This window comes from Hemicordylus capensis, chromosome 5 (genome assembly GCF_027244095.1).
Source record: "Hemicordylus capensis ecotype Gifberg chromosome 5, rHemCap1.1.pri, whole genome shotgun sequence".
NCBI lineage: Eukaryota > Metazoa > Chordata > Lepidosauria > Squamata > Cordylidae > Hemicordylus > Hemicordylus capensis.
In genome coordinates this window covers 123,950,244-123,974,045 of record NC_069661.1, presented here as the reverse complement: position 1 = coordinate 123,974,045, position 23,802 = coordinate 123,950,244, and the positions used below count along the sequence as shown (strand labels likewise).

The 23,802-nt window shown below is 42.6% G+C and overlaps 1 protein-coding gene across 18 annotated transcripts in view; it reads right to left on the bottom strand.

The window, feature by feature from the left end:
* Positions 1–23,802, bottom strand: part of DOK7 (docking protein 7) — a 73,019-nt gene that overhangs the window by 16,920 nt on the left and 32,297 nt on the right. For 12 of the 18 annotated variants that reach the window (XM_053256896.1, XM_053256903.1, XM_053256906.1 and 9 more), the window contains 4 exons: positions 21,421–21,528; positions 19,764–20,632; positions 13,090–13,132; positions 323–385 (listed from right to left, as the gene is read on the bottom strand). In XM_053256896.1, the coding sequence (XP_053112871.1) occupies positions 323–385; positions 13,090–13,132; positions 19,764–20,632; positions 21,421–21,528 (1,083 nt within the window). Of the gene's footprint in view, positions 1–322; positions 386–13,089; positions 13,133–16,789; positions 17,163–19,763; positions 20,633–21,420; positions 21,529–23,802 lie in introns of those variants that run through there. The other 6 variants (XM_053256897.1, XM_053256900.1, XM_053256892.1 and 3 more) reach the window with 2 other exon arrangements.

The following is a 23,802-nucleotide window of genomic DNA, read 5'->3' as shown; positions in this document are numbered from 1 at the left end:
AGAAGGGCATTCAAAATGCATACTTTTTGCTTCTTCCATAAAGTGCATTTTTAAACCTTTACACATTAACACATGCAGAATTTACCATAAGAGGAGTTTTTCCTATGACGCTCTTGCTAGGACCTTGGAGATCATCAACTAATAAAACGATTTCTGTCTGTGACCATATCTGCCATTTCCTGTTCTAAGTGCATGTCGCTTATGCTATACTGCTTCACAAAGCAAGATGAAATGTACAAATCTATCAAACCTAGTATATTAACTGCCATTATAAACCAGTTGTGTTTAAAGGGAAATGCCCCAACAAAATACTGTAACATACCGGTTTGCAAACTGTGTCTTTTACATGCTTTTGAAAACCAAACTTTTGTCATGGCAGAAGCACCTGTTTTTAAAAACATCTGCAAATTAATACTTTTTTTTAAAAAAGTTATAATTAGAGTTCTATTGTGCCTATCCACTCAATATAGATTGCTCTGGAAACATTCATTGGCAAGAAAAACAAAATTTCCTTATAAAAGGATGGATCAACTCCTTGTCTCTTCCTCCCACTAAGATCTTAATTTTGCAGTCACTGAGATATAAATTAGTTCTTCTTCTATTGTCTTGGATTTGGAACAAAGAATCCCAGAATAGTTCCTGAAGCTAATTCTGAAAATGAAAGGAAGTAATTAAAAGATTCTATGTGAGCCTTTGCTATTACAGCCTTTTCATCAAATATTCATTAGATATTCTTTGCACTGAAAATTTAAAATCATTGGCCGCAATACAAAGCATTGCACAAGGTTAATGTTCCACAATAATGGATCGGGATATACAATCTCACTTGCATTATAAGATATGAGGATGCACATTCCCATACCAACCATGCTATGTAGACAAAAATGGCATTAATTGCTTCACATCATTATGTGACTGTGCATCCAGATGTGTCAGATGTGTATTCCAATCCAAACTCAATGCCGCTTCCAAACTTTGCAAAGATTCTTGTGATGGCAGAGGCTTGTGTTCACTAGTTTCTGTTTTGTCTACTGAGATTTTGAATATGTTGGTGGAACTGCCTGGTATGTAAGACAAGGACAGACAAATAAATGAAACATTGGGTTGCTTACCAGTAACTATAGTTCTTCTGGGTGGTCTCTGTCCATCACATTGATGGGCTTCGCATCCATGGGAACCTTCCAAGCTATCTTTTTCCTCCCATATTCCCCGACAGTAGTTCCACCCCCTCTCCTGCTATGGTGCCATGTGACTTACTCCATCCTCCTCAGTTTCGGCATCTGCCACTGATAAGAGCTCTGCAGTGGGGTGGATGTGCGGGCATGTGACTGGACAGATGACCACCAGAAGAACCACAGTTACAGGTAAGCAACCCAGTTCTTCTGAGTTGTCTCTGTCCATCACATTGATGGACATATCACAAGCTTCATCAGCACTGGAGGTGGGTAGCAGAGCAGGAAGCCCGAGTAGGAGAGAGAGCATCAGTGGAATATGGACTGCAGTATTGCCAGGGCAAAAGCAGCATGGTTTCTTGCTTTGACGTCCAATGTGTAGCAATTAACAAAAGGGTCCGGAGTAGCCCATGTGGTGGCTCGACAAATAGCATACATCATCATCAATTTTATTACAGCCATTGGCCAGCAGAAATAGAAATAACAAACATATCCAATACAACAATACTAAAACACAATAAAACAAAATACAGTCATTCATTTAAAAATAGTCTAAAAAGCATAAACTGCTCCCACAGTTAAACACAAAATTGAGACCTTAACCTAATGGCAGTATAAAAAAATTTTGCTACAATTTTTGTAATCTCAGAGTTTACATCCGCGAGACAGTAATATGTATAAAAACGCTCACACCTCCCAGGAAATTTGAGTAACAAAGGGGAAATAAGTTCTTCTCTAGCATCCCGATACAAAGAACAATATAGCAGAACATGTCAGTTTCCAGGAAGCCAGCACCACAAAGGCAAAAAACCATAGCAGATTGGTCTTTAGCAAACCTCCGTTCCAAAAGAGAAGAGGGCAACACGTTTAACCGAGCCCGAGCAAATGAGACCCAAAATTTAGAAAAGTGCAACGTTGTTAAGTAATTGGCACCTCTATCTCCCCTAGGTGACAAAATCCCAAAATGCAGAGGAGAACAAGTCCTGTTGGCCAAAGACATTAGTTCCTGACGTTCAGTGTCATGCAACCCGAGAAAAAGTATTTCCTTCACCTTATTGCATTCCCGAGTGAGAAGTTCAAAAAGAGAAAGGCCCAGTTTATTTTGTTATTTACATATGTTAGCCAAGGGTTGGGATAAGAATCCACCCATAAGTATTGGGGGGGAGGGGAGAATTCCTGAATAGAGATACAGAGCAGAGTTTACACTATCTGGCAAAGGTAAGCAACCAGGCTTTACAAGCTATGGAGCAAGACCCAGATTCCAAGCATAGAACAGAGTATGACACACACCTAGGCACTGCGAGGATTGCTCTTTAAAAAATAGACCGTACTCTCTCCAGTTCAGCTGACACTCCCTGGATCCATAGCAGGACTCCAAAAAGTAATTGGGCCACAATCTTAGCATGGAATACCTGAAGAGCCATGGGAACAAACTGGCCCCCTTTAGAATAATAAAAATGCAAAAAGGCACTGAGAGTATTATGGGCTATATGAATTGAAGACAGCCTATGGGCGTTCCAATTAAGGTTATATTGAAATATTATACCTAGATATTTATAGCTGTAAACCTGCTCAATGCGATTCTGATTTATTACCCATTTGAATAATTTCCTGGATTTTGAAAAAAAAAAACAGGACCTTTTAAAATATATAATTAACTGTTAGTTTGTTATCATTACAGTAGCCGGCAAAAGCGTGCAACAGTCTTTGCAGACCTAATATGGACTGAGATAGCACAGTTGCGTCATCGGCGTAGAGTAAAATGGGCACTTGTATATTAGCCAGCTTCGGAGCATGGGAACCCACCTTCTCCAGAAATGGTGCCAAATCATTAATAAAGAGATTAAACAGAGTTGGGGCCAATACGCAGCCCTGTCTGACCCCTCGAATAGAGGGAATTGGATCAGTTAGGGCCCCATTGGTAGCATATCTGACCCGCAACGAGGAATTAGAATAAAGCTGCATCATCAAAAATAGCAATCTCTTATCTATTGTTGTTTTTGCAAGTTTGGACCACAATAGATACCTGGAGATAGAATCAAACACAGATTTTAAGTCAATAAAGGCCACAAAAAAATTGTAATTGGGGCTGCTAGAGTATTTCTTTGCTCGATGGTACAAGATCATGCAGTGATTGAGGGTAGAGCGACCTGCTCTAAAGCCTGCTTGTTCAATCCCAAGAATTTGATTTTCTGAAATCCATGCCTCAAGCTTATCCAAAAGGTACAACACATATAATTTGCCAACCACTGACAAACTAATGGGTTGATAATTAGATGGATCTAAATGGGAACCATTTTTTAATATAGGAACAACTATTGCTGTTTTCCATTGCTCTGGCACAACTCCTGTACTATTAATAGATGTAAATAAATTGGCGAGAACTAAGGCCCACCATTCTATATTAGCCTTTAATAGTTCAGGGAGAAGAAGGTCAGGACCAGGGGCTTTTCCGATTTTAAGACGACCAACTAGGTCCATTATTTCTACAGGGGTAACTGGAGGCCAACGGGGCAACTCCTCAATCAAAGGTGGAACAAAGACCTGGCTAGGCTGTGCATCATTATAGACCGCAAAGAAATGGGTTTCCCACAAGCTAGCCGGAATTCTGCAAGGCATGGAAACCCAGCCCATTGCCGAAACCATTCTCCAGAAAGAATGGCTATCTTTATTAATGGTAGTCATAATAAGCTTATTCCAGACATTACATAATGCTTGTTGTTTAGCAAATTTGAGGCTGCTTTTGTATGCCTTTTTAATATGATAGTAAATTGGTGGAACTAATCTGTGCCCAATCTATATTCTCTGTAAATACTAAGCAGTTGCTTGCGTAGGGCCCTGCAACACAGATCAAACCAATTATTAGCTGCTCTTTTATGGTAGGCCTGTAAAGAGTGCAGCTTGCTACAGTATAAAAACTTTTGCATAAGAGCAGTTTCTAATTTTTCATAGGCCACAATTATATGCGGTCCCAGGTGTGCTTGCACAATGGAATTAAATAAGACCCTACCTTCGAGAGAATCATAAAACCTGGATATCTCATTTTCTACCACCCTTGACCATTTTATTTTGCAGCATGGATTGGCAGAACTGTCCTCAAAATCATAGGGGAACAGATTACCTCTCATTTTCTGAGGAAGATCTAAATAGATATTCATAGGAAGGTGATTGCTAAAAATTTGCTCACCCACTTTAAAAAAAAAAGATACATAGGGAAGAATAGATTTAGAAGCCATAGTATAATCCACAACACTATTTCCCCGTGAGGAAAGAAATGAAAATTCCCCAGGAATATCTGGGGATATAGTGCCGTTTAAAATGGTCAACTCATGTATTTTAGTTAAATAGAGCAGTCGGGCTCCTGATGGGTTGATGAATTTATCTTTAGAATAACAGTTGGAAAGTGGGGCACCATCTAAACAATCACCCCATTTCCATAAGTGCGAGGCCATCAACATTTTATCATCGGAACCACATTTGGCATTAAAATCCCCCATAAGAATTACAGAAGCTTGGGGAAAATTCAATAGTGCTTCAATTATATACGTATCCAACTGTTCCCAAATAATAATAGTGGAATTAATTGATTGACCAGGAGGCAAATAAACATTGATCAATAACAAGTCTCCACTCCTAGCCTTGATCAAAATTGCCATGGCATAAGGGGGAAGGTCAGCTAGTCGGGTGGATTCTACGTTCAAGGCTAGCGATATACAACATACTAAGCCAGCCTTCAGCTTTCCCCTATTAGTGTCCGAGTGAGCTTTCAGTGAATAAATGGTATAGCTGCTGATATTGATCTCTTCTTTTGTCCATGTCTCCTGAAACACTAAAATGTCCCACTGTTGGATAAAAGTAATAAACTCTGCATCATTACTCTTCCCATTCCACCCGGCAATATTCCAGCCAAGAATTTTCCAAGTTGAATGTTCACCGTTCGGATAACAAGTCTTTGAGCAAGAAGGAAAGAGCTGTTTGATCGAAGACTCCAAGAGTGAGGAACCCACACCATTTCTCACTGTGGGCTGTACCGCCGAGGGTTCCACCTCTAAAGGGTCTCCCACACTCCCCTCTAGCAGTACATCCCCAGATGTTGAGTTCAAATGCTTCAGTTTGGCCAAGACCAACTGGGACTGTCATTGTGGGGAGAGGGAATTGGCTACATTAACAGAGCTTCCTGAAATCTTTTCCAAAGGAAATAGAAAGTTTGTAATTTTAGTCTGTCTCAAATGATGTAGGTCAGCAGTAGCCAAGCTACTCGGTTGATCCTTCAAGCAGGAGGAATTGGACTTATCATTCTCCTGTGAATGAATAAATAGAATAATATTGCTTGCACTTTCCTCTGGAGGAATAGATGGAATAATATTGCTTGCACTTTCCTCTGGAGGGATCTTCTTCCTTTGATTCCTATTTTCTAATAGTATAGCCTCAAGAGATGTTAGCTTAGAAACATTGGTCCAAAAGCCATCCTTCAGGAGTGATCCCGGTATTAATCCAATCCCATCTACTTCATCCGACAATCCCCTTGAACTGATAGGGATAGGAATTAACAGCGAATTCTTAGGGATAAAACCAGTCAGCGCTTCCGTGGAACGCAGAATATTGTAGTCCAGAGACTTCAGTTCTTGCAGATTAGAAACTAGACTAGACTGGGTATCCACTTGCGTCGCCAAAGATAAATTAGATAAATTCCCATGTAATTCAACTGTATCACACTCCCCCAGAAGATAAGGAGGTTGCAATCCATCAGATAGTTCGCCCACTTCCGAAACGGTAACAAACAAGAGACCGTTTGGTTCACTAGAACCTAAAAGAGTTGAGCTGGGTACAGCGATAGTGTTCAAAAGCGGGTCTGTACACCTAGTCTGAGTTTGTTGAACTTTCATGACTGTGGGAGGACTACATGGGAATTTTCTCCTCTGTAGATTACCAGTAGTCTGATTTGCTTGCGTAATCATGCACTTCCTCATGGATCCCAAATATAATTCTATTGGGTCATTGGGAGTATTAGAAAGCTCCCCAATTACCCTCCTGGGAAATATCTCCCAATCCTCTAGATGGTCCCACATTCTAAGCAAAGATTGGGGAATTAAAGGATAGTCAAATCTGAGTAGCAGTTTGGTCATATAAGATTTAAAGGATTTGAGTTTGGAGAAGGAAGTCAGATCAATTGCTTGAGTAGGAAAGCACAAAATCTGAGCTAATGAAGCTCTAATTTTTTCTTTTGTATTCCAGCGCTGACGATTGGTGAAGTTTTGGCAAATGTCCAAAATAATATGGTTAGGACGGTATATTGACTGAGAAGTGTCAAGTTTAGAACACAAGATGCGATATCCAGAAGGGGACAAACAGACCTCCCCCCTTGGATAAGATAGAATGCTCATTTATCGGCACTTGATCAGAAGCTGGAAACCGCACTCCTGTTTGAGAGTAAGCATCAGCAAGCTGTTTGTCTTCCTTTACTTGTGTCCGAGTGGTGATTTTACTTGTGGTGATTTTCTATCTTCAGAGCTACCCAATGAGACTAAGTTGGATAACTTTTTCAGTTCCACGGCTAAGGAATCCATCTGGGCTGTAATTTTAGAGAGACTCTGGAATAAATAGATCAAAGTCTCCAGAATAAAGTTTAGACATTTTAACTTTCCTCACTGATTGCAGGAGTGGGAGTTTTCCTTAAATTGCTGGGAGATAAATTAGCAGAGTCATCCATAGATAGTGAAAGGGGCTCACTCACCCTGCTCAAATAATGATGAGAGCCGGGTGATTTATTACATGCTTGACTCTGTTCATGGCAGATCCCCAATGGGCTAGTCCCCAGACTCTCAGCAATACAGTTATTCCCAGCATTTTCATCATACAAAAAACTTGCAGACTGAGGTTGCAGAAGAGAGAAATCATTCTTCGCTCAAACAGCTGTGTCTGCTACATAAGGAGGTTTAGAGACACTGACAAAGCTCAAAGCAGTTTCCTCAGAAAGCTTATCTTTGTTAATTTGTTTCTTAGTCTGCTTCCTCCTCATTTCTTACCTGAGGAGTAATTTCTTACTTAACTGCAAACACTCCTTGCAAACACTCCTTATTCACCCCTACTACAAAACCGCTGAGTCAGGGGAGACAAAACTTGTAGCAGTATAAGTCTCAATTCTCTGGTAGCAAAAACATCTCCAAAAATTGACACAGCTTCTAAATACTAGCCAAACACTCAAGCTATAAATCAAGGTCAAAAGTCTCAATTAAAAAGGAGAAGGACAAAATAATCAGATAAAAACAGGAGCACAGAAACTTGCATGCTGCCTCCTCCTCCAGCCTTCTGAGTCTGACAGCCCAACAACAATGTTATTATCTTGTTATCAGTGCTCCTGCTTAGAAGTCCACCAAACTTGCTGGGACTCTTCAAGCCTCTGGCTACTGCAATCCACCGGCTGTTCTCCGCTCAGCTGAGAGCCACAAGGCCGAGAGCCCTTGTGCTCACACCCCTGGCTCAGCTGGATCTTAAATGGCAGTTGTTACCTACAAGGGGTGGAACACAGGCAAGCACTCAGGGCCCTGCTCAGTAGATCCCTCTTCCCATCCTACAGATAGCATACAAAGGCAAGCCCCTGTCAAAGGCTGAAGGTAGCCAGAGCCCTGGTGGAAAGCACTCAAACATTATATGGATGGCTGTAGCCAGCCAGTTGGTAACTTAATTTGATGACACTGAGAAGAGGCCTGGTAGCCTCTGGATCACAAAAAGGGTCTTTGAGGACCTTAAGAGAGAGGTCCTCTGAACATAGGAGGTCAAAGCCTTGTGAAGTCATTCATCATTGGAAAACTGATTCCGGGTTGGGGGGGGGGGCGGACTGGTAAGTTAATCAGCTGGAATCTATGGAAACTAGAAACTACATTACGCAAGAAAGAGATGTCAGAGCTGAGCATAACCTTGTCTGGGTGGGAAATGAGGTATGGAGGATCATACCTAGTTTATTTTCAGGCTCAGACATCACAGGAGCATGATAGTGGTGTGCAAATGACTCTTTAGAGCTGTCACAGATTGAGCAGCTAGTAGCCAATCATCTGAAAATAGGAAGGTCTGAACTCTCTTTTCATGAAAATGACCTATCACCACCGCCATGCACTTAGTATACATCCTCAGGGCAAAAGACAGGCCAAAAGGGCATGGCTCAGAACTGAAACTTTAGGGATCCTATTTGAAAGCGGAGAAATTTTCCGTGCTATGGGTGGATCATGATGTAGTAACAGTCATCCTCAAGATCTACGGAAGCAATCTCAGAGATGGTCAGCATGCAAAATCACTTTTAAGTGATGAAGGCATTTAGATCTTGAAGGTCTAAGGGTTATAGGGGGGAGACCGCCATCCTTCTTCGGAATTGTGAAGTATGGAGAGTAAAACCCATCCACGTGAGAAGGGGATACAGGTTCAATAGCCTGTATTGTGGATCTCGTCACAGAGGGTCAGATTTAGAAGAGTAACCCTCGGCCTTGACATTGGGTGGGGGGAATCCTCTGAAATCTTATGGCATAACCTACATGAACTATCGTGAGCACCCAATTGTCTGTTGTGATGTCCTCCCAGGCATCCAGATAGGGACTGAGCCTAGTGCCAACAACCAGATAGTCATGCCCACTTGTAGTAGGTTGCAGGCTTAAGCTTGCCCTGAGACTTTTTTGTTAGGGAAAGGCTTCTTCTTTTATAACAGAACAGAACCGGATCTTTCACCTCTAGGAATATTTAGAAACAAAATCCGTGAACCAGTCTTGAAAGGTGAATGTGTATAACACAAACATATATGTAAATATACAGCTTATATAACAAATCCCAAATCATACATGAAACCAGCATATGCAATATAGTAAAGATGGAACAATAGGCAAATGTAAATGTTCAAAGTCCAATCTTCTCAGCTGGAGTATGTAACATGAAAAGTACTTCAAAGCCAGAGATGGCAAAACAAATCTTCATTCTTCACAAGTATGAGATATGTGAATCCCTTAACAGGCGTCCTAGGTTATCTTTGCCAGTTTCGAAAACAATCTTCCTCAGAAGTATGTCATATCTATATATAAACAACAAACATTTATACATTCCAAATGAACAAACATGTTCCTTTGTTTCAGTAAAAACAAACCTTCTATCCAGAACAGCCTTGCTCTGTCAAACCATATGTAACAAGTATATGTTACATATGTATAAGCATGCTGGACTCCTTATTAAACTCCAAACGCACTCAATGTTAAAATACACCCCAGCTAAATCATCCAATCCAGGTAGAAAGGATACACTCAATATACACTATACTCTCAAACAGTAATACACCACATGTGTCTACAGAAAACTCGTAGACACTCAGTATAGTGTATACTAAGAGTATCCTTTCCACCTGTTAATTGGATGATTTAACCTGGAACACCACTTCAGCAGACTGTGGGGTTACACGTACCTGAGGCAAGTCATGGCGTCAAGCACGATCACAGGGGGAATGAGAGCATGGCCTCCCCAATGCGTGTGAGGGAAGGGCACGTGGTGTGTGTAAAAGGCCCGCTCATCACAGCATTGAGCGTCTCAGTAGCCTCGGCCATAGTCAGTGTACGCAGACCGATGTCCCCTCGGTATCGATCATAGGAATCCCTGCAATCTGGACCATAAGTACGTGCAAGGTCCTGCAGGAGTGGTGCTCAAAAGAATGGTAATGGTCGATGGTCCCAGTCCCTGCCTGCACGGTAGACAGACGAATGATCATCCAAGTTCCAATGGCGTCCGCGATCCCTCAAAGCAAACTGACTACAGTCACCACAAACCGGAGAGCGGTGGCACGGCAGCCACGCCGCATCGGCTGGAGAATGATAGGGTGAATACGCTGCTTCTACCGACGAAGCACCTTCTGGCTCGTCCGACAGTATCGAGCATTCCCGTGTCTCGGAGGTGTCCTGTGCCAGAATAGGGGTAGAGGACACAGGGTAAAGTGGCCTTTTAAAGCTTTTTCACGGCCGGGAGTTCCACACCGGTCCACGGTTCTGTTTTCTTCTTTTTGGGGATTGGGGGCAGATGCTGCTCAGCAGGAAGTTCAGGCTGAGACTTGGACTACTTCTTTTTTGGACTTAGCGGAGCCAATTTTACACCAGGGTCCAATAACTACCCGGGAAGGCTCTCCAGGCCCTGTTTGGGTGTGGCCACCATATGCAGCGTAGACAGCGGTTCCGCCATAGAAGACGTCAATGCCAGTTCTGGTACTAAGGCATCCACTGAAGGCAGGCCTCGACAACATGGGACTCCCCCAAGCATAGGAGGCATTCACTGTTCAGGGAATCCAGGGACAGAATTTCAGAACCACAGTGGACACATTGCTTAACGTTTTTCATGCCATGCATGCACACCAAGTGGCCGACAGGTCTTCACACCTCGTCCCAGCTGGGACTGAGGCCGAAAGAACAGAAAACTGGAAGAAAAAATAAAATGCAAAGAAGCAAAAATCCTGCTACGCAAAGAAATTAAACCAAGGAAAGAAGGAAAGAGCAGGAAAAAACAACAAGGGAAGCAAACTCCACTCGTTGCCAAGCTGCAGACAACACAATGTTGACTGAAGCACGGATGATGAATGACTGAGGGAATGAGGAGTGGCGCAGCCAAATATAGCAGCTGGGAGCAGGGTTCCCGCCAAAGCAGGAAAATTGAGCTTGTAAGATTCTGACGTGGACTCTGCGCAGGCACAAAGCCCATTGGTGTAAAACACAAAGACCACGTCGAAGAACCATCGGTATCAAGGCCTCGCTTCAATTTCTGGAAGGCCTTCTTTGGTACCAACAATGAACCAGAGGACTGAGGCACCGCAGGAGAGGCAGCCACCAGCAAGAGCCAGGGATCAGAACAGTGCGGAGGGGCATTCTTCTTTTTAGGAGATACCATCGAGTCCAGGGCAGCAGAGCATTTAGCCTTCTTGGTTTTGGAGGAAAGAGTAGACATTTTGGCTGATCCTGCCCACTTCAGGCCCAATGGGGGGGAGCCACTGTGATCAGAGCAGTGGGCAGAGATAGAACCCTAAGAAGAGTTGCAGGCCATGCTGGAAAAGCAGGACAAGCCCTGAACCAGAGGCACAAATATTGGAGCTCGTTGCCTCAGACTAAATATTGGGGTTTGTAGGCAGAGCACAATCTACCAACCCATTAGAGGTAGAATGCATTTTAGACTGAGAAGAGAGAGTCCATTCTCAAAGAGCTACACGGAGCCTGCACACTCTATTTCGGCAGGCTTGCCTCATTAGTTTCTGACAGTGGACATAGACTTGAACAACATGTGCTTCGCCCAGCAAAGTAAACATGAATGGTGGCTGTCAAGGGAAATTTTGCCTTGCTGACCGAATATCTTTTAAGTGGGTTTTTTTGAGCCATAAACCGTATGGCCAGAAAAGGTCCAATCCTAGAAGGAACTAGAGGAAGAACAAACCAAAACAGGAAAATATAAACTAGGGAGAAGAATAAAGTCCAAATGCTTTGGACTTTGTAATGCTTTGTATTACAGAGTGAAAGGTTCACTGACGAGCCAGAACTGTTTAAGTATTGGTGGACAACAAAAAACTGAGGATAGGGTGAGTCACATGGTACCATAGCAGCAAAGGGGGTGAAACTACTTTCAGGGAATATGGGAGAAAAAAAGATAGCTTGGAAGGTTCCTGGCCTGGTCTTCATGTGGACACAAAGCCCATTAGTGTGATGGACAGAGACCAAACAGAAGAACTTAAAAAAAAAAAACGTTCCTGTTGCATTATTTCTGCGCTTAAAGGATACGAGAGGGAATCAGACTTCCTTACATCTTGCACTGACAGCAGAATCCACTTTCTATAGCAACTTGTGACTGAAGTTATCTCATTTTTCTTATCTATAGATTCATGAAACTTTTCACAACCAGCTTAAGAGACTGAGTTGCATCACTAGGTTTCTCTGTGAGTAGCCTTATCTCATTTAAACAAAGGCTCTGGGAGGTCAGACTTTTGCATGTAAATATAATGAACATGTCCCAGGGAACAAGTCAAATACATTATCCAGGAGCAGGAAGGACTGTCTAGTTAAAATTTTAAAGTTTTCTGAAACCTACCATTAATACCTGGAAATTCTGTTCATCATAAAATTAAGATTTCTTCTCATCAATTTGAAATTTGGCATGGATAACTGACATGATGATAAGTTTAATCTGACCAAATGTTAGAAGACTCCAACAGAGAATGACTATTATAGAAATTCTACATTTTGAAATTGAAGGGTAGGGGCTCCCTGTTTCAAACCATTTTTATGTCTATGCAGAATGTGCCTTTTGTTTTCTCTTTTTGCCAGTTTAGGTTATATCAAGCATTCAAAAAATATTGTAGCCATTTGCCTTTTGCTGGTCTTATAAAAATCTGCTGTGTATTGCAATGCATGTCAAGTCGTCTTTCTGCTGCAAAAGCATTTTAGGTAGCATGTGTTTGATCAGCAGATAAAATCTTCTGGAATCTTCTTCTCATAAGTAAAATGGTCATAGCTGTGAAGAATAGGCTTGCAGAAGCTTGTAGATGATGGTGGAGGGGAGGAGGGGGACTGTTGCTGTATGTTTGTGTGCTATGTCCACCCTGCAAAGGAAGAGGACTAGAAAGTGTTAAAGGCCAAGTAAAAACATGGGCACATGAAGGCTAAGTTGTAAATAAGCACAGTATGTGAAACTGCAGAAGGCTTATTACTTACATGGCACACTTTAACTTAAAATGTTCATGCTTTCTGGTGTGTGAGTGAACTTGTAAGCACTTTCAATCTTTTCTGAACTAAAGAGATTTTTTTAATTTGAGGGGAAAATTTAATTTTGTGGATTTCAACCTTATTTTATAATCTCTTTTTCTTGATCACTGAAACTAAGAAGTTTTAAAATCTAGTAAAAAAAACTCAGCTGTTCCTACCTGGGATAGATGGTAAGACTCCAGATGATAAAATTGAAGTTTCCTTTTAAAAAAAAGCACACAAACAGAGCACGTTACAATGAAATAATTTCTCACAAATGTAGTAACACTGAAAAATCTGACTCGGTACAATGTTCTCTAAACTGTTATCTGCCAAGTTCACAGTGTTGATTAAATGAAATTGTTCCTATGGATGCACATGGGTTCTGAAGGGCAGAACCCTTGACCTCAAGCTGGTTCAACATCAAACTGGCCCAGTTCGAGGGCCCGAGGTTGTGCCGAACTCCCTAGGCAGTTCGGGCCCGGTTTGGGGTGCTATTGACATTGGGTTTGGGGGTGGTGGATGTACCACAGCTGTGGGCTTCTGTGGGCTCAGGGAGTGCTGCTGCGGCCATGGGGGGGGTCTTCTTTGGGCCCCCTCGCCCGGCAGTTCCCCCTCCTCCCCTGGTCTGTTTTGGGCTTCTCCAAGTGCACGGTTGCCATTTTGGAGGCCACTGCACATGCTCATGGGCCATTTGCATGCTCGTGTCATGACCTGGAGCACACAAATAGCCCAGGCACGGCAGCCTCCAAAACGACCACAAGAGGCCCCAAATAGGCCCAAAATAGACCAGGGGGAGGGGGGACCACCAGAGATCCCCATGGCCACAGCAGCACACACCCCCTGAGGCCGTGGAAGCCCACAGTGGCAGTAAGTCTGCCTTTCTCCTCAAAAAATGTTAATAGCACCTCCAAACTGGGCCCGAACTGGCTCAAATTCAAGCCGAGTCAGGCCCCTCATTGGGGTGACAAAACCAAACATACCCAGTCTGGTTCGAGTCCAGATTGGACTCAAACTAAACAGGGCAAACTGGTTTTGTGCACATCCATAGGCAGCATTACAGATTCAACAAGTTGTTCCTATGAACTAGATTCTGGTTAGTCCAGTTCAGGATTGCTATTGAACAAATTGTATGATACATTCCGAGGAACAGGCCTGGTTTAGACATAAAGCTAAACTATGTTTTAACACTACAGGAATTAGCCTTGGAGAGCTGCAGGCTTGTATGTTCAGCCCTTCCCTACCTTTATTTTATTTATTTATTTTTATTTTATTAAACTTCTATACCGCCCAAACTTTCATCTCTGGGCAGTCTCTTGTCACTTTTCTCTTGCATGTGAAGAAGAGAATGGAAACCTTGGCTTTCACTTTAGAACCACAGTTCTGTGTTCCACATAAATTCAGAGACCTGTAGTTTGTTCTTAAGTTTGCTTTAACAAACCAGAGTTAAACTGTGGTTTTATATCCCAATTCATTAACAAACCAGATGTGTTATTTCTCTGAAGAAGCACCAGCCAAGGATGACCAACTTATTTGTACATACACCAAACTGTGCAGTTCTCTCTTTCTGGTGGTACTGTTCCTACTCCTTTTCTATTTCTCCCAGTTCTATTCTGTTTTGTTCCCACCTTCTTTACATACCAAGATGTTTCCCTCCTAAATGTAACATTATTTCTTAAAGTAGAACTACCTCAAGATCATCACATTGGCGTTAAAGCAAACCATAGCTTCCCAAATTCATATGTTAGAACTGGTTTGTTCTAAGACAAACACAAAAGCTTTTACTCTTCTCAACTTATGGACAAGATATAAGAATATGGGGAGAAGTATGTGAGCCCAAAGCTCTCCCAGCCTCATTCACACAGTACTAAAACATAGTTTGAACATATCTGAACCAGTGAAAAGTGAGAGAGGGGTTATACATATACAAATAAAGGCCAAACTTTTTTTAAAAAATCCATCTCCTAGCAAATGGTTGCATACTGAAATTGCATACTTCAGTGGAGTTAATGAAGTCCCAGAGTTTATTGGAAGCAATGTAAATCGATATGCTCTGCTGCTGCAATGCACAGGGATTGGCAGGTAGTGCACAGTAAGAGCAGCTATACATCCTTCTATGCAATGAATCATTTACAATCTAATTCACACTTTGATACAAAGCTTCTGGCACAGAGGTTTGCACCAGCTGTGTGGCAGGTGGCAGCTGAAATGTTTACATGGATGCTTACATAGTGGATAGGTGATTTAGAATAATTGTGAATAAAATAAAGTCACTGGGATGGTGCATCAATCCTAAATCTCCCAAGTAATAAAAATGCAAGCCAAGTAGATGATAGTTTACTTAATTTGCATTCTGGACACACAGTTCCCAAGACTCCTGGATGTAGAATTTGACTTTATTTACTGGCACAGGCAAAGCACAGCAGTCTTAATTACAGGCTATAAATGAGGGTTAGCAGCAATCACCTCCTTTCCTCAACTGTGTGATTCCAGCTGCTCATGTTCATCTCTCTCATTTCCTTTTCTCAAGTGGCAGCCATCGCAATATCAGATAAGTCTCTCTAGACCACCAATAAGGCTGGAGAAGATGGGAGACCCATTATTGACTCTGCCAGGACTGGGCTGAGACATCACTCCAACTCAGTGATGACATTAAAATTTTCACCCACCAAAATTAAGGATAATGTTCTCAAAGATCTCAAGCTAAACACAAAGGTTTCAGAAGGCACACAAGCGTGAATCATGAATCATGCAAGTGCTACCTGCATCGTGGAATGGCTTCATGCTGGGATAATCACACAACAGTTTCTCTTTTAGTCAGGGCCAGCAGAAGATCTTTTGCTTCCTACCACAATGAAGAAATGGAGGTGATACCTAAGTTGTTCATGCAGGCTGACACTGTGAAAGATGTGTCAGCAATTAGGCCTTTTCCTGTCTCTTCATAAAGCTAAGGTGCCTATCCCATTATAATTTCTATGTAAATGACTTTGAGAACTTTTGCTGAGTATATACATATTGAGGCTATTCTCACGACCAGGAGGAATCGGGCTAAGGGAGCCTAGCCCAGTTCCTCCTGATCGTGTGCTGCCACGGAAGCTGTGCAACTCCTGGCAGCAAACCGCACAAAATATCCCTCTTCTTAAACGAGGTTAGCAGAGTGAGCGATCCGCTAACCCTGTTTAGTTGATTGTGTGCCGCTGTGGCGTGGCTCCGTGCCACAGTAACACATGAGTAGACTCCCAACCGGGAGGCTACAACAAACCTCCCAGCCTCGGGGGTCTCCCTGGGATGCCTTGCGCAGGGCATCCTGGGCTCCTGGGGGCCGGGCAGCCCCAAATCCCTGCTGACCCTACCAGCTCCATGACGGAGCTGGTAGTTGTGTGGGCAGCCGATCCAGATGCCCAGGGCAGGCTCCCTGCTCATCTGTGGGGAGAGCGAGCTAAGCCCACTCTACCCGCAAAGCCCGATTAGGCTCTCCACATTGCTCATTATATGCTACTAATTATAGGATACAACTGCTCATTATATGCTACTAATAGTAAAACCCATCCTGTATTCTACCAAAGACAACCACAGGGCTCTGTGGTCACCAGGAGTCAACACCGACTCGATGACACACTTTGCTAGTAGTATACATATTATATGCTTCTAGGGCGGGGCAGGAGGGTGGGCAATGAGGTTGGTGGGGATTAGCACACACCTAGCCTGCCAGTGCCACTTAACATCTGAATGGGCAGACAGTTGTCTCTTAGCAATCCAAGTTGCCTCTTAGTAGTCCTCTGTACAAAAGTTCATAACACTTTTTTTAAAAAAAGAAGACTAAATATAATTTGATAGATTTTTAAATTTTAAAAGTCAGTAATTTAAATCAGATTTTTTTTAAAAAAAATTAAGTTTATTAAGTATTTCTTAAAATAACTTCAGATAGCATTTTATATCAGGTTAACACAAACATACATATTAAGGTCTAGGACTGTGCAAGCTGGAAGATTTGGACGCGCAGATCAGAATTCCTACCCCTCCACCATGAGGCAGTAGCCAAACACAAGGCAATTTCCCCAGATAGTACGCAGTGGTGGGTTTAAAAAAAAAAAAAAGCTGGGCAACCGTAGAGACTCTCAGGAATGTCCGTGGGGTGGGGGGGTAAGTTGGGTGTTATGCAGGAGAGACTGGGAACATGGGCAGAGCAGCTGGGAAGCAGCACAGGGAGCCTGGGGGCTGTAGTCTTTCCCAGAGGATGTTTCCTCCCCTCCTATGAGAGAAGAAAGACATACATGGGTATCAAACCATGGTTTGAAGCTAGTTTGCAAACTATGATTTGAAGCTAGTTGTGGTTTTACATTATGTTTGAATCCAGAAATAATGTTCCGTCCTTCTGCCCTCACAGTCTACCTGACTACAGAAATTACAAGGTGGAGAAGCTGCAAAACACAACTTTTCAACCCTGAAGCAGCTCTTGTTGGAATTGCACAGACATTCCTCCCTCCCATATTTCTCCTGGCAACAGCTTCATTTCCACACCCAGCCAGGCAGCCTCATTGCTCAGCTGGCTCGCAAGACAGCAGAAGACTACAGTAAGAGAAAAGGGCAGGGCAGGGCAGTCCCAGGTTATGGGAGGCCCTCAGCAACTTATTTTTGATGATCCCTTCATCCTCTTACTGGTTTAGGGAATAAAGTGCAGTTTATTGAAAATTACACTTTTCCATTCTCTCTACTGGCCCAAATGAGTCAAAGTCTGCCAAACTAGAAGCAAAAAATTACTCCTGTGTCAAACATTATAAATGTTTGATCCATAATGGATAACAAATCATAGTGGAAACACTGGCGTGTGTGAGTGTGTGTGGTAACATCACAGTTACCAGTCCCACAGCTAAATATAGGAGCCGAGACAAAGAAGAGTTTTCAGTACCAAGGCTCAGCCCTGGAATGTGTGTAAGGAAGAAAGAAAACAGTGCCTCTGCCCATGTGTGGAGTGCCACTCCCTCAACATGGAGTGACACACCACATGGCACACTGATCCCTTGGAGAAGAGCCCTGCTGGAGCTAACCAGAAGGTCCATGTAGCCAGCATCCTGTTTCCAGTAAGGGCCATCTGGGTGCCTCTGGGGAGCTTACAAGCAACATACAAGGCATCAGCCCTTCCCTGCTGCTTTTCCTCAGCATCTGGCATTCAGAGGCACACTTCCTCTCAATACGAGCACTGATAATTTTAGAAATTCTCTGACCTCCACAGTACTAGAACTTGTACTTCTCAGGACATTGCTAATTCTGAAAGAGGACCGGCCATTCTGCCTAACAGCCTTGGCCTCATCACCCTATTATTAGAACAGCTAAAATTACAGTGGCATCTCAAGCTTCCTCCTTCTCAATGGTCTCTGTCTGGCAGCCTATGGTAACAACTAGTCTGTCAAGGAGCTGCCAGGAACAGCAGGGAGAGGTGATACAGAACCAGATTCTGACAGTTCAGCAAGACAATTATCTTCAAAATTTCTCATTCTCAGTACTTCATCTATTATTAACCACTACAGTCACCAAATTCTGAATGATGTATGTGAATGCCTCAGCCTTGTAACTTTAAGCTTTAGCCTGCTCTGCCCTGCTTTTTTCATGATCTCATGCTCCCTCACTCACTCCAATAAAACTTTTGACTTGCAAGAAATGGTTTATCCCATTTTCATGCCATGTTCAGCCACCCCTTTTCAAGAAGCTGAAATGGCTGCACAACAGACACAGTAGCAAGACACAAAATCTCTTACCAAACATTTTGCAGAAACAAACTAAAGATGTTAAAGGGGATAAAACGTTCTCACACGTAAAGGTCAAGTTGTGCCGTCGAGTCGGTGTCGACTCCTGGTGACCACAGAGCCCTGTGGTTTTTCTTTGATAGAATACAGGAGGGGTTTACCATTGCCATCTCCCACACAGTCTGAGATGATGCCTTTCAGCATCTTTCTATATCGCTGCTGCCCAATATAGGTGTTTCCCATAGTCTGGGAAACATACCAGTGGGGACTAAAACCAGCAACCTCTTGCTCCCTAAGCAAATTACTTCCTTGCTGTGCCATTAGGTGCATCTAATAAAGTAAAACTCATGCCTAAGGGTATGGGCGTTATTAAATTTAACTGTATGCTGGCCAGCAGAAACATTTTCATAAGACACATACCATCTTAGAATAGTCCACTACAAACACTTTATTATTTCAATAAATAGTTTAACAATTTCTCTGATATTTTTGATAGGAAAGACATCCTTCCTCTAGGACTTTTCAGCTTTCATCTTCAAGAAAAATTGACTCTCCGATGGTGATAACTGGTCTCAAGGCATGATCACAAGTCTCATGATACAGCAACTCAAAATCCATAGGGCCCTGACAGCTTCTGCCTAGAGGGACTGTGGGCTGAGCCTATATAAATCCAGTTTCAGCCTCTGTTCTTATATAAATTATTGTAACCCCCTTTTAATTGCTTATTTTTAATTTCTTCTATGTACTTTTAAACATCCTAACTAAATTGCTTTTATGCTGGTCTAAGACCAAAATAAAGATTGATTGATTGATTGATATAGCAACCTTGTGAAAATATATAGGCCTGCATCTGGTCAGCACATGGATGGGAGTCCACCCAGGCGTACCTTAAGATCAATGAAAGAAAGGTGGGATGCTCATGTAATAAATAAAACATTAATGATTATCTCTGTGTGTTAATTTTCTCATGGTGACTGAAAGATAAGATCTTGTTTGCCCAAAAAGTACATAAAATGTGTTTTCTAACATACAAGGTAAGCTGTATGATAGGTCATAGGCCAAGTTCCACTGAGGTCTGGAGTTAATATGTGCTCAGCCTAAATACTTACCTTTAGTCCACCGCAGACTGGGCAAGATGAAAAGACCGCTCGTGTTGTCCCAGAAGGAGAGCTACATATTTCACATAGGCTGCTGGAGACCCCACCAAATTGTGTCACCTCAGTACTCGTAGAGTCCGACACCTGTCCTTGCTGTCTTAGATGTGACCACCTTGAAACAAAATCCACGCTTGCCTCAATGCTTGAGTCTTTGGAATTTTCATGGAGAAAGGCTGCCTGTACGCCCCTCTCCTGGCTGTGCTCAGGAGCATATTGTTCTTCTAGATGTGGTACCAGCAGTTTCAAGTCACTGATTCCTTGAGGTGCCTGGTCCTTTGACAAAGAGGAGTCTGCACTTACATTTTGTACATCTTTAGTAGCTACCTGTAACAGACTCCTGGGTATGTCATAGGTATGTCTGAGGTTGCTGGGAACCTGGTACTCCAGGCTAGGGCTCCTCTGGTGCTCACCAGGAGAGCAAGTGCATACATTCTGATCTGAAGGAAGGTTCGGTGGCAAGCTCAAAAGTGATCCAAATTCATCCCCACGGCAAATGTCCAGGCTTCCAGCATAGGAAGAGAAACTTCCAGAATAAGAAGAGTGACTCCCAGTTGCTATCCCACTGTCAGAAGAACTTTGGCGGCCTATTTCTTGTAGCTGTCTGGAGCGAAGAAGTTTAGGTGGTGGTTTGGCGAGGCTGCGAGTACCTTCTGAGTGGGCTTTTTCTTCCCCAGGATGAATGCCCTTTGCTGTGGCCAGTCCATGACTCTCTTGAGAAGTACTGGCTGAAGACTGATCAGGCCAAATAGTTAGCCTGCTTCCAATGCTAGCGTCGGAATGGCTTGTGTCTGAAGATGAACTTGATAAACTTCTATCATCACCTAGAATGGAAGAAGTGAGCAATTAGTGGTTCAATTACAAATACTTGCAGTACAAAGCCAGAAAATAGCCAGGCTAACCCTTATACTGCATAGGGAACTTGACACTTCAGCACAAGAGGAAGCTATAGACTGGTGCATCCTTAGGGTTAATGTGATGGAGAGCAAGTGTTAATAGATCATGGTCCATGCCATGGCTATCCATTTCTTGGCTAGTGGCTCCATCCCTGCATGACCAATGCAGAAAATTCTGACACCTCCTCTATCCCTGGTACTTGCTCTGCAACTCACAGTTGCCCCCGCTTCCCGCTGGCTCAGAACAGGCATATTTAGCTATAGATTATATATAATTAATGAACAGAAGTTAGACACCGAATCAGCTTTTCAGACTGTCTGCTAAGCTGAGTCAGCTGCCAAGCTGAGTCTTGCCCCCTGACAGTTGGAAGGGGGAGCAGTTGCTTCCGACATTGCTCATGTCAGACTCCAGCTAGGACAGCTCAGTCTCACGCAGATAGTAATGGCAGCTGGCATCCCACAGTGAACAGCCCTAGATTGCAATTCACTCCACTATCCTTTATCCCCAACAGCCTGCTACTGACAGCAATGGACTAGACTATAGGGGGATACAGAGCTACAAAGACACAGAATTACAAAGACGCCAGATCTCATTCAATCACATCTCTGAAGCAGTGTTTGTAGATCTGATCCAGAAGTCTCAAACTATTAGAGGACTTCAGATTATGGCAGAACCTCAGAAAACAGAATCAAAATGTGCACTTCGTTGTTCTTACCTCCACTACCATGGTAACTTGTATGGGATAGAAGGCTGAGGCGCTTCTCTAACTGCAGAGCTTCATGGGCTACCCTCTCTTCCATGCAGGTAGGATTTGCACTGGGGTCTTAAAAAAAACAAACCACCATGAAATTATGATTGAATTACAGCTGTAAATAAACCTTTCACTTTTAATAGTCAGAGTAGAGCACCTGGAGTAAGCTTTGTCAGTTTGAGGGTCTGACTGCATCTTCTCAACCAGCTCCTACTGAACACCTGCTACATATAACTTAATATTAAACAGCCAAAGTTCTGGCTGAGACAAGAAATAGCAGATTTAGAAGCAATGCTAAGGCTATAGAATAAGAACCTCTATTCTCCTTAATGAAAATGGGTTAGGAGTTGTACCTGTTCCTTGCCCCTGGTGACCCAATTGTCTAGAGTCGGGGTTCCCAATGGAGGGTACCTGAAGGGCTCCCAGGGATTACTCAGAGCTCTCGTGCCTCCCCATGCTACAGCTGGGCTATTTGTTCCTTTTTGAGAATCATCAGCTTGAAGCTGACATGTCCTCAACAATATGTTCACTGCAGAAATGGAGGAAGGAGAGTGAAGACCCTCTTTCTCTGCTCCCGATTGGCTGGCTACATACTGAAGCTCAGGGTACCTTCCCCTCCACCTGAATGGCACACTTCAGAAAATTAGCATTGAATACTCCCACTGAAATAGGACAAGTAAACTCATCCCATTGATTTCAGTAAGACTGCTTATGAGTAACTTAGTATGGATGTGAGCCAGCGATTGTAGTAGCCGGTTTCCCTAACTGTAACACTTACATTTGTGTTTTTATGTGTATACATACACACATGCATAGGCTTACATCCATGCCAAGTAACTCATAAGCAGTCTTATTGAAATTAAAGGGACAAGTTTACTTGTCCTTAAGCGGCGCAGCAGGGAAATGCTCGACTAACAAGCAGAAGGTTGCCAGTTCAAATCCCTGCTGGTACTATATCGGGCAGCAGCAATATAGGAAGATGCTGAAAGGCATCATCTCATACTGCACACGAGGAGGCAATGGTAAACCCCTCCTGTATTCTACCAAAGAAAACCACAGGGCTCTGTGGGCACCAGGAGTCAAAACAGACTTGACAGCACACTTTACCTTACTCATGAGTAACAGTCTGAATGTGTTTTTAGTGTGGATGTACACACAATAAAAATCTCTAAGGGGTACCTGATCTGAAGCTTTGCAACAGAAGGGGTACACTTTAAAAAAAAATTAAGAACCCTGGTCTAGAGTTTCAGAATGCAGCCTATTTACTTTATCCCATAGAACTCACTGAGAAGCAAGCTAGCCCCCATCTGCATGGTCCCAGTCCTTCATCTACATAGTCCTGCTCTAGGTTCTGGTTCTTGGACACACTGAAGTGACACATTATTTTGGGAGAGCGAGACACAATGATAGGAACTGTATTGTACCATATCTAAAATGCAAGTGGGATATGGGTGCACCATTTTATAACTGCAGTCTCCAACAGCAGTGCTTCTATTTAGAGCTCCAGTTAACCTGGAGTTTGCAACAGGAAGGGGGTGGCTCAACAATGTGGAAAATGAAGAAGGGTGCTTTTTTTCCCCTTCCCACCCTCTAGAAGCCTTTGCCCTCTATCTCGTAAAAAAATAAATAAACGAAGGGCTCAGGTTTGTGATTGGCTGTCATTTCCAAACTCAAGCACTAAGATTGAGTGAATGAGGGAGGAGTGGAGGAGGTTTCTGGGGAGGTCCCTTTCCTCCCTCCTGAAACCTTCCCATAGAGCATGGTGGGGGGAGGTTTTTAACTTAATAATGTATAGCACACAATATATCCCTTGAGATATTATATAGTTTGTGGAAATGAAGTCATACTTCCTGATGACCCATAGATATCAAATTTTGCATACATAATCCTGCCACTGAATTTAGCTGAATGCACTACTTTTTACACTGGAATATGCTGAAAGATTTAAATAATTTCTGGATGTTTTAACAGAAATTCTGAATATAATCATTGTTCTCAACAGATTTCTTCACACTCAATCAGATCAATAATTCTAAAATTACATCATGCCCAAGAGAAGCAGAAGATCTTTCTCAGATTCAAATTTAGCATATATGGTAATTATTCAATAAAATAAATAATGTTTGAAGCTGACATACTACAAATTTCAAATGGTTCTTTTACTTCCCTTTTGCAAGCACATTAATTAAAAAGTCTTACTTATATAAAAATTGTATCTATTATCAAATCTTTATTACAGTCTTGGACCAGCAGATGTATCTATTATATGTTTTGAAGAGTTTGTGGATTTGTTTGTGCAAAATGAAGTCACACTTCCCGATTACCTAGAAATACTAAATTTTGCAC